Genomic DNA, 10,896 nt, shown 5'->3' on the forward strand with positions numbered 1-10,896 from the left:
CACCAGATACCCCCCCCGCCTCCCCAAACGTCTCGACTTCAGACGCATCGGCTTTGTGCTGCAGCAGCCCCTCCCTGACAGACAGACAGGCTCCTCCCCTCCTCGAGTCCTCCTCCGTCTCCTGAACAGGACCGACACCCCTGCTGACATCATCACCGCCTCATCTGTCTCCATGACGATCAGAGAGCGAATCAGATGCCACTATCAGACCCTCACCAGCCTGAGGAGGAAGTCTTCACCTGACGAACTGAATGGGGGAGGAGCCAGGAGGAGGGGTCATGAATATGCTGTAACCCCTCCCACTGAATGCCACGCCCTCGATTATGTAACCAGGACCAATGCTGAAGAGGAGGAGAGCGAGGTCCTCCTGGTTCTCTCTGACTCTTCACCCAACTCAACAGGAAGTGAGGAGGCAGAGTCAGAGAGGGAACAGGAAGTGACATCGACGCCATGCACAGCCGATAATGATGATGATGAGTCCTTCCTCCTGCTGCAGGTCTGAAGTGTTTTAGATTTGATGTTTTATACACGTCTATAAAAAACACATTTATGACAGTCTGTCTGTGTGCAGGAGGCTTCAGGTGATGAAGATGATCAGAGACAGACTGAGGATGACGAGGTGTTTGCTGAGGACTATCTGCTCAGAGTGAGACCCGTCTGTGGTTCAGTAACTGTGTCGGTGGATGCCGTCTGTCCTGATTTCCTGTTACCTGACTTCCTGTTTCCTGACTTCATTACCTGACTTCCTGTTACCTGATTTCCTGACTTCCTGTTACCTGTCCAGGTATGTGAGGCGGTCCAGGTGTCCCCGGGCGTCCCTGACCAGCTGCTCCAGGTTCTGAACCGGTGGTCCTCGTCCTCAGCAGAGCTTCTGTTCGGAGGTCTGAGTCGAGTTCTTCGTCCGTGGCCTCAGCTGCTCAGAGACTTCGCCGCCTTCCTGAACCGCCAACAGGCTCGCCGCTGTGGGCTAGTGGGTGACATCGCTGTGACATCATCGCTGTGACATCACGGTGCTCCACAGACCCTCACTCTTCTTTTGTGGTTTTGTTCCTCAGCTGACGGAGCAGCAGCTGTTTGAACGCAGCCGGAGGTTTCTACGGCGACTGGGGCGGAGTCTGGGAGAAGACTCCTCCCACTTCCGGCAGGTGGTGTCGGTGCTGCAGGGAAGCTCCACCCCCTCACCTGAGGACATGGTCAAGGTGTTTCTCTCTCCGTTTGGATCAGAAGGTTTAGTTTGAACTAAAGAATCTAAATGTTAAATAAATCTTCTCAGATCTCGACTCTCCTCAGACGACACACACACCTGCACCGGGAATTCTGGGAGTTCTTCCAGCAGCTTCACGGCTCAGAAACGGACTACGTGTCCCAGAATCCTCCTCTCCATGGCAACGGGAAGAGAGTGGAGCGTCGGGAGTCAAAGGAGGCGGAGTCAGAGCAACCGGTCTGCGCCAAAAACATGTCGATGACGTCGACGGGAGAGAAAGTGGTGGAGTGGACACGGTGAGAGAGAGACAGACTTGTCTCCTGGTGAATGGTCCCCTTCTCTCTAACCTCTAACTCTTCCTGTAGTGAGGCAGACCGCTCCATCCTGACAGCCTGTCAGCAGAGAGGAGCCAATAGGAAGACATTCAGGCAGGTCTCCTCCCACCTGGGGAACAAGACCGCCCAACAGGTGAGAGGGGGCGGGGCTTCAGCTTCTTCTTCTTCTGTAAACATTAATATGTTAATTCTAGTGCTGGGCAAGTTAACGCGTTATTATCGCGTTAACGCATTCATTAATTAACGCCTACAATTATTTTATAGCGCGTTAACGCATTTTTTTATTTTGAAAGTCCGTTGCTCACTGGTAGCCGTGGAGGAAGTCTTCAGACTACTGGATGCAGCGTGTGGGAGAAGTAGAGATAAACTAAAGCAACACAAGCTAACAGATGCTACAGAGAAGTGGATACAAAGTGCAGCCGGTTAGTGTTGTGGAAGATGTCGGTCTGAGGAACGTTCTCAAGGTGCGTTGGTGTCGCGTTTGGTGTGAACACACCTTTAGGATTGCAACGAATGACGTCACGTATGAGCTTCAAGAATGAGCTAAGAAAGTTAGCGGAAATATTAACGTAAGTCAACATCCGGTTTCTTCAGACGAACATCCGGTTTACAGAATAAGATGCCAACATTGTATTCCTGTTGTACAGCGTTTCACATAGAGTCAGCATACTGAGCACAGATAGTGAAGATATGTAACTGCTACTGTGTAAAGGGAGTACTGCTGCTAACAACAACCTGATGTGTTTTAATAAGTGTTTGCAAACCAAATGTTATTGACCTTTTGTTCATATAGCAGTACTTTTAAAATAAAAGTGAGCAATACACTACTTTTGAATTAATTATTGAACTTTGCCATAACAATGCGATTAATCGCAAAAAATCCACGCGATTAAATATTTTAATCGCGATTAAATATTTTAATCGCGATTAAATATTTTAATCGTTGCCCAGCACTAGTTAATTCATATTCAAACAGGTGAGAGGGGGCGGGGCTTCAGCTTCGTCTTCTTCTGTAAACATTAATATGTTAATTCATATTCAAACAGGTGAGCCTCCGGTTCTCAGACCTGATGAATCTGTTCCACTCCGCCAACCTCCAGAAGTCCACTTCCTGTTCCTCAGAGGACTGAACGCAGGACCAATCACGGTGGAGAGCTGAGACTCTAGAGGCGGGTCTACATCAGGATGTTTGATCCCATTAGAACATTCACCCAGAACCACTGGAGGGTTCAGGGGGTGAGTCACAGGGAGGACAGGGGGTGTGGCCTCAGTGAGTCAGGGGACGGAGTCACAGTGAGGACAGGGTGTGTGGCCTCAGTGAGTCAGGGGGCGGAGTCAGTGAGGACAGGGTGTGTGGCCTCAGTGAGTCAGGGGGTGGAGTCAGTGAGGACAGGGGGTGTGGCCTCAGTGAGTCAGGGGACGGAGTCACTGTGAGGACAAATGACATTTGAATCATTTAGTTTCCAGTTCTTTTATTTGACAGAGTGGATGTTTACAGATATTTATGTTTGTTAAAGAAAACAAAGATTAAAAACCACTAATATTCCTGAGTGTCAGTCTTCCCATGATGCACCAGGGCTGAACACTCCCATGATTCCTAGCGGCCTTAATGAATGTGTTAGTGAAGGTTTTATAGATTGAATGTGAATGAATAAAGCATTGTTACATGTTTCTGTCATTTTATTTATTTAGATACAAAAATACAAAGAAGCCTTTAATAAATATACATCTTGATATATATATATAAGTATTGTTTAATGTTGTCTTCATGGACCATCTTAGGCTGTGAGTATAAGGTTTCGTAGTAATCTTTGAAGATCTTACATCACGTATATATAATGTGACCAGAATGTTATCGATCCTTCCTTTGATCATTATATATCTGAATCACTTCAAAGTGAACATATAACTTGTGTTTCGATCCTTTTTTCATGCTAACACTCTACTCCTCATGACTGGATCACTCAGGACATTCACATGTTTATATATTTATATATATTATTCCGTGGGTGAGTTGCGATATATCTGGGAGCAGTCTGACTGCCTTTAAGTACGCCATCAGCGAACCGGAAGTCCCTAACTTACTATTTAAATATTGTGCATTGGAAAAGTAAAACCTTAATGTATTTATAAACCTGTCGGTCGGTAAAGGACCAATGAACAGCTACATGACGTCACCACTAACGGCTCTAGACCAATCAGAGAGCGTGTTGACGTCCCGCCCTTCATGTGACAGCTGGAGGGATGGTCAAGTTTCACAGGTGGGAACCGGAAGCAGTAATCCTGCCTTCACAGTAAAAGCATCAGATAATCGTGGACGTATCTAAATACTCAAGCGGGACAAAGATGCGCCATAAGACTAGTTTATGGCCTCTCCAACCTCATACCCAGAAAGATTCGCCAGCCTCAACTTGCCAACACTAGAATTTCGACGCCAACGAGCCGACATGGTTCAAACATTTAAACTACTGAAAGGAATCAACAGCGTACAGTCTGACAGATGTAATGTATGTGGAACAGTATGTTTAAGAAATCCCTTAGCACCACTACGAGAGGCCACGACCTGAAACTACAGGTACAGCACCAGCCTGGTCCACGGAAACCTTTCTTTGCAAGCAGAACAACACCAGTATGGAACAGCCTGAGTCAAGAACCAGTCAGTGCCTCCTCAGGACCAGCCTAGGGAGAGAATGGCAACATCATCAAAGCCTACATCAATTCTCCTACTAGTTCACCGACCAGTCTCACGTATTGCGTTAATACAACTAACAAACCTGGAGACTCAACGAATTTCGGATGAGGATCAAGCCACCACCTTGGTAAAGGGTCTCACTACTCTAACGGGTACCTGATGACAGACACTACGCATCACGTGTGTGGAAGAGTTAAATGTGAAGTTTCATTTGAGATATTAATCATTTTTTCACTGTTGAACTTTGAAACACTCAGCTTATTTTGGAATCTGTGACCGGAAGCGTGAATCGCGCGGACCCCTTTGACTGTGAGTGTCGCGCGGAGGTTCTGTGTTCATCGGTCACGGTCTACTAAACATCTCCCATCATTCCTCGTTTCTTTCCAACATGGCGGCCGCCATCCGCCTCCTTCCCGCCGCCGTCACGCTCGCGCTGTTGTCTTGTTTTACCTCCGCGGTGTCCTCGCGCAGAGACGTGCTCGAGCTCGGTGACGCGGACTTCGACTACCTGTCAACGGGGCACGAGACCATGCTGGTGAAATTCTACGCTCCATGGTAACGGTTAGCTTAGCATAGCTAGCTCATGAGCAGATAACCGTGTTGTTATATTGTGATGTAATAATGGCGGACATTCATCCTCTTCCTCTCCTCCACTCATCCCTCTGTCCTTCCTTTCCTTACCTCCCCTCCTCTGTTTCCCCCATCCTCTGTTTCCCTCCTTCCTTTCTCCCCTCCTTCCTTTCTTCCTCCATCCCTTCCTTCCGTCCTTCCTTCCTTCCTCTCCTCTCAGGTGTGGTCATTGTAAGAAATTAGCTCCAGAGTTTGACAAAGCAGCCACGAGACTGAAGGGAAGCGTCCAGCTGGCCAAGGTAACATCTTCATCACCTTCACCTTCATCATCATCATCACACCTGTCTCACAGAGTGTTGACGTTAAGTAGAAGTCTGTCAATACATACAATACTGTCTCACCTGTCTCTTCCTGTCTTAGGTGGACTGTACAGCTCACTCAGAGACCTGTGGTCGTTTCGGGGTCTCTGGTTACCCGACCCTGAAGATCTTCCGGAACGGAAGAGACTCCGCCCCCTACGACGGACCTCGCAGCGCAGGTAAACAAAGAAACAAAGAAACAAAGAAAGAAACAAAGAAACAAACGTGTGTGTGTGTTTTCAGATGGGATCTATCACTACATGAATAAGCAGACCGGACCAGACTCAGTTCACCTGAAGACTGAAGAAGACCTCCAGACCTTCATCACCCACTACGATGCCAGTGTCGTAGGTTGGTCACGTGTTATTCCTACGTTATGTCACCTGACACGCTGTCACATGATGTCACCTGACTTAACGTGGCGTTTGATGTCATGTTACTTTATGTGACATTACTTTGCTTTCATTATGACGTTACCTGTTGTATCATAACAAGCTAGAAGCTAAGTCATGCTATGATACGTAGCGCCTCCTGTGTGGTTCTATGACCTGTGTGTGTTTCTGTGTCTCAGGTGTGTTTTCAGGTGCAGATGGATCTCATCTGTCAGAGTTCCTGAGAGCTGCAGCTCTGCTGAGAGAACAGTTCAGATTCGCTCACACTGCAGATCTCAAGCTGGGGGAGAAACACGGAGTAAAGTCAGAGTGAGTAGAAACACTGATCCTCATGGATTTCTTCAGCAGGTGGAACCTGATCAGAACCTCAAGCAAAGCTCTACTTGTATCAGGTGACGAGGATGTAAGTTGTACCTGCTGGAGAAGGACTTGAGATATGGCTGAAAGCTCCAGGAATGGCTCAGTAAGCTGGAGTTACTCGGTCACGTTACTCTGTCGTTACTAGGGTTGTCACGATACCAAAATTATGACTTTGATACGATACCTGCCATAAGTATCATGATACCGATACTTGCGATACGATACCAGAATTCGATACAATACCACAAATACGATACGATACTGGTATATTTATCTATAATACTAAAAAATAAAACATCTGTACGGTTCCCTTTTTTACCAGCTTGTTCCTGCCCAGCTTTTTGAACTCTTAACAAATGGCATTAATATTAATGTTTAACCTCTTCACATCTTTTGAGCCTCTCTCATATTTCCGCTGGCTTTCAAACACAGCTGAAGGGAACTCTGTCACTGTGTTGCTGCTGACTCTGCTGGCATCTGTCTGACAGTGGGAGTGGGTGGATAAACAATGCTTCATTTACTTGCATAGTGAGTTTGATATTTTCACTTCATATTTTATCTTAATTCATGGAATAATTTTTTTTCCTTAACTAAAAATAAAAATAATTAGCTCAAGATCCACCCGCAGGCTCCACCAGCATGGAGCCATTCTGCATCAATTATGTTTCATTTAGTTTCATTTGCATTGTGACCTCATGATCATATAGGCTTGTCCTCAAACTTGTCTAAAGCTACTCGTGTTAGCTGTATATGGGTGAGCTTGGGGGTGTTCATGTTTATAATCACATTTGCTTTGAAAAGTTGGGGGTGTCTGTCGTTAAGGTGCGTTGCCATGTTAGACATGTTGCCTCCCTTTGTCTGTGTGGCTTTGAAACACGTTTTGCAGACGGGTCTCTGTATGTCAGTGGGCTTTCCTTCACTGTCTGCAATGTAGCCAAAGTACTTCCAGATTTCACTTCTGGCATCTTTTTTTCCAACAAGCCGAGGACGGTCGGTAAAAGCTCCTGCACTTGATGCCATGTCTCCCCAGCGATCACTCGCTGTGAGTGAGCGCTGCCTGTTGCGTGTTTGAGCGCTGGGCAGCCCCGCCCCCTTGCAGTCAATGCGTGCAGGCAGCATGACAGGGAGCGGAACAGTGAGTGCGCTCTGATCGCGCTATTTTAATGAAGTATCGATACAAAAAATATGCAGTATCGTTTTTAACGTACGGGTACCGCGGTACCTTTTTTAGTATCGATACACCGTGCAACATTAGTCGCTACTCTGTCGCTACCCTGTGTCGCTACTCTCACGTTACTGTGTCATTACCCTGTGTCGCTACCCTGTGTCGTTACCCTGCGTCGTTACTCTGTCACGTTACTCTGTGTCGTTACCCTGTCACGTTACTGTGTCGTTACCCTGTCACGTTACTCTGTGTCGTTACCCTGTCACGCTACCTTGTGTCGCTACCTTGTGTCGCTACCTTGTGTCGCTACCTTGTGTCGCTACCCTGTCACGTTACTCTGTCGTTACCCTCTGTCGTTACCCTCTGTCGTTACCCTCTGTCGTTACCCTCTGTCGTTACTCTGTGTCGCTACTCTGCGTCGCTACCCTGTCACGTTACCCTGCGTCGCTACCCTGTCACGTTACCCTGCGTCGCTACCCTGTCACGTTACCCTGCGTCGCTACCCTGTCAGGTTACCCTGCGTCGCTACCCTGTCAGGTTACCCTGCGTCGCTACCCTGTCAGGTTACTATATAAAGTTACTTTGTGTTGCGTTACTTCATGTTACTGACAGCACATTTGTTCATGTGAATTGACGTTATATTTTTTATTTATTTTTCAGGGGTGTGTTGTTGTTCAGACCTCCCAGACTGTCCAATAAGTTTGAGGAGAATGTCGTGGTCTTTCAAGATTTCCTGACCATCGGGTCTCTGAGACGCTTTATCAGAGATAACATGTAAGACTCTCTCATTCACTTCAATATAGTTTGATCACAGCAGCATCTAGTGGCTAATACAGGAACTACTTGTCTCTCTCTCTCTACCTGTCGGTCTGCAGTTATGGTCTATGTCCTCACATGACTGTGGAGAACAGAGATAGTCTGAGAGTTCGTGACCTACTGACAGCGTACTATGACCTCGACTTCCATCGCAACATCCGAGGGTCCAACTATTGGAGAAACAGGTAACACACATGTACAGGTAACACACATGTACAGGTAACACACATCTCACAATCTCGACCACCTTTGTTTTTGTCGTTGAGCCCCGCCTCTTGTGTCTCATTTCCAGGGTGATGAAGATGGCATCTACATTTTCTAGGCGTGGCCTGACATTCTCTGTAGCCAATAAGAAGGACTTCCTGTTTGAGTTGGAGGATGACTTCGGCCTCGGGACATCAGACGGGGGGGACCTGCCGTTCGTCACCATCCGGACCAAACTGGGCCACAAGTACACCATGAGAGAGGAGTTCACGTACGTAACCAGGCTAATATAATACACCACGAGAGGGGAGTTCGCATACGTAACCAGGCCAAACCAGGCTAATATAATACACCACGTGTTGGGCCAATCAGATCTGTGATAACTCTTTTACATGATGTTTCAGTACTCAGATTATTGATTGTGGTCTCTGTGTTTCAGGAGAGATGGTCAGTCTTTGGAGAGGTTTCTAGATGATTATTTTGCAGGTCGACTCAAACGTTACATTAAGTCTGAACCGGTACCTGAGAGAAACACGGCTGCTGTGAAGGTGAGAATAAGACTTTTATCCTGATATGATCAGCATCTCTCAGGTCTGATTTCTAACTCTTTGACCCTCTGACTCTTTGACCCTCTGACTCTTTGACTGTTTGACCTTTGACTCTCTGACCTTGCAGGTGGTTGTTGCAGAGTCTTTTGATGACGTCGTCAATGATCGAGAGAAAGATGTTCTGATCCAGTTTTACTCTCGGTCCTGTTCACACTGCAAGAAACTGGAGCCGGTCTACAGAGAGCTGGCTGAGACGGTAGGTCATCATCATCATCATCATCATTAGAACATCTCTGTAGAACCACATGTCCCATCAGCCCTGTTACTTCTTTCTTGTAACTAAACACTGAGAGGATATCTAGTGGTTTAGGGTTCTAGTGGCTCTATAAATGTAATCCATGATAATCTCAGGACCAGAGTCCAGAAGCTCCTCTGCTGGTCCTAGTCTTCATTTCTCCGTGATGTAATGAGGACTCGTCTCTGGTCTCCATGTCAGCATGTCTTCATTGGGGGGGGGGGGTGACTGTGGCTCACTGGGTTAAGAGGGTTTGGCTGGGAACCGTTGTCAACGGTTCGATCCTCAACTGGGACGTGTCGAAGTGTACCTGAGCAATACACTGAACCCCAGGCTCCCCGGGCGCCTGTCATTGGTAGCCCACTGCTCCCTATAGGGATGGGTCAAATGCAGAGACAAATTTCCCCCTTAAACGGATCAATTTTATTTATTTATTATTATTATTTTTTTTTTCCTCTTTTCTTTTCTTCTTCCTCATGATGGATGTAATGAGGACTCGTCTCTGGTCTCCATGTCTTCATGATGTAACGAGGACTCGTCTCCATGTCTTCATGATGTAACGAGGACTCGTCTCCATGTCTTCATGATGTAGCAAGGACTGGTCTTCATGTTGTAACGAGGACTCGTCTCTGGTCTCCATGTCTTCATGATGTAACGAGGACTCGTCTCTGGTCTCCATGTCTTCATGATGTAACGAGGACTCGTCTCTGGTCTCCATGTCTTCATGATGTAACGAGGACTCGTCTCTGGTCTTCATGATGTAACGAGGACTCGTCTCTGGTCTTCATGATGTAACGAGGACTCGTCTCTGGTCTTCATGATGTAACGAGGACTCGTGTCTGGTCTTCATGATGTAACGAGGACTCGTCTTCATGATGTAACGAGGACTGGTCTCTGGTCTCCATGTCTTCATGATGTAACGAGGACTGGTCTTCATGATGTAACGAGGACTCTTCTCTGGTCTCCATGTCTTCATGATGTAACGAGGACTCTTCTCTGTTCTCCATGTCGTCATGATGTAACGAGGACTTGTCTCTGGTCTCCATGTCTTCATGATGTAACGAGGACTCGTCTCTGTTCTCCATGTCTTCATGATGTAACGAGGACTCGTCTCTGGTCTCCATGTCTTCATGATGTAACGAGGACTTGTCTCTGGTCTCCATGTCTTCATGATGTAACGAGGACTCGTCTTCATGATGTAACGAGGACTCGTCTCTGGTCTTCATGATGTAACGAGGACTAGTCTCTGGTCTTCATGTCTTTATGTCTTCATGTCTTTGTCTTCGTGTCTCCATGTCTTTGTGTTTGCATGATGTAACGAGGACTAGTCTCTGGTCTTCATGTCTTCTGGTCTCTGGTCTTCGGGATGTAACGAGGACTCTTCTCCGTCCTCAGCTGTCATCTGATCCAAACATCGTCATCGCCAAGATGAACGCCGCCGACAACGACGTCCCGCTGGGATACGACGTCCAGGGGTGAGAGCGGTTTACAGCTGGACGGGGATCAGGTCTTCATTCTGGTCTCTCAGAGGGATCAGGTCTTCATTCTGGTATCTGTCTCTCTGCAGGTATCCCACCATTTATTTTGCTCCAGTGGGGAAGAAGGACGAGCCCATCAGATACGAGGTGAACACACACTAGCTGTAGCTGTGTCTCAGTTCAGGGGCTGCATCCTCCGGAGGACCCAGCCTTCACGGTCTACGTGGGCCGCGTCCTTTGAGAACCGCGAAGGCTGGACCGTGCGGTCTCCGAAATGAGACGTTGTATGTGTGTATATATGTATATGTGTGTGTGTATATATGTATGTGTGTGTGTATATATGTATATATGTGTGTGTGTATATATGTGTGTGTGTATATATGTGTGTGTGTATATATGTGTATATGTGTGTGTGTGTATATATGTGTGTGTATATATGTGTGTGTGTATGTGTGTGTGTGTATATGTGTGTGTGTGT

At 47.0% G+C, this 10,896-nt stretch overlaps 2 protein-coding genes across 2 annotated transcripts; both read left to right on the forward strand.

Annotated features, from left to right (window-relative positions):
- Positions 1–129: 129 nt before the first annotated feature.
- LOC116377675 (GON-4-like protein) lies at positions 130–3,823 on the forward strand (the record flags this gene model as incomplete). The annotated part of the gene is made up of 8 exons (XM_031839376.1): positions 130–404; positions 459–496; positions 572–646; positions 785–970; positions 1,056–1,199; positions 1,274–1,500; positions 1,570–1,672; positions 2,586–3,823. Coding segments are annotated over 8 exons (1,132 nt in total), but the record flags the coding sequence as incomplete, so codon positions are not given.
- A 654-nt stretch (positions 3,824–4,477) lies between these two features.
- pdia8 (protein disulfide isomerase family A, member 8) lies at positions 4,478–10,726 on the forward strand. Its single transcript, XM_031839378.1, has 12 exons — positions 4,478–4,786; positions 5,022–5,100; positions 5,222–5,339; positions 5,404–5,511; positions 5,732–5,861; positions 7,738–7,851; positions 7,953–8,078; positions 8,186–8,368; positions 8,537–8,645; positions 8,773–8,901; positions 10,336–10,415; positions 10,508–10,726. The coding sequence occupies exons 1-12, from the start codon at positions 4,620–4,622 to the stop codon at positions 10,578–10,580; spliced, it is 1,416 nt and encodes a 471-aa protein (XP_031695238.1). The 5' UTR covers positions 4,478–4,619; the 3' UTR covers positions 10,581–10,726.
- The last annotated feature ends 170 nt before the right edge of the window (positions 10,727–10,896 follow it).

The sequence above is a fragment of the Anarrhichthys ocellatus genome, unplaced genomic scaffold (genome assembly GCF_004355925.1).
Source record: "Anarrhichthys ocellatus isolate YVR2014 unplaced genomic scaffold, GSC_Weel_1.0 scaffold1533, whole genome shotgun sequence".
Taxonomy (NCBI): Eukaryota; Metazoa; Chordata; class Actinopteri; order Perciformes; family Anarhichadidae; genus Anarrhichthys; species Anarrhichthys ocellatus.

Bases quoted from the DNA above. Each gene is read 5' to 3' on its own strand.
- pdia8 (XM_031839378.1), top strand. From the start codon at position 4,620: ATGGCGGCCGCCATCCGCCTCCTTCCCGCCGCCGTCACGCTCGCGCTG. The intron at 4,787-5,021 runs GTAACGGTTAGC...CTCTCCTCTCAG, and splicing joins GTGAAATTCTACGCTCCATG to GTGTGGTCATTGTAAGAAAT. The intron at 8,646-8,772 runs GTGAGAATAAGA...CTGACCTTGCAG, and splicing joins GAAACACGGCTGCTGTGAAG to GTGGTTGTTGCAGAGTCTTT.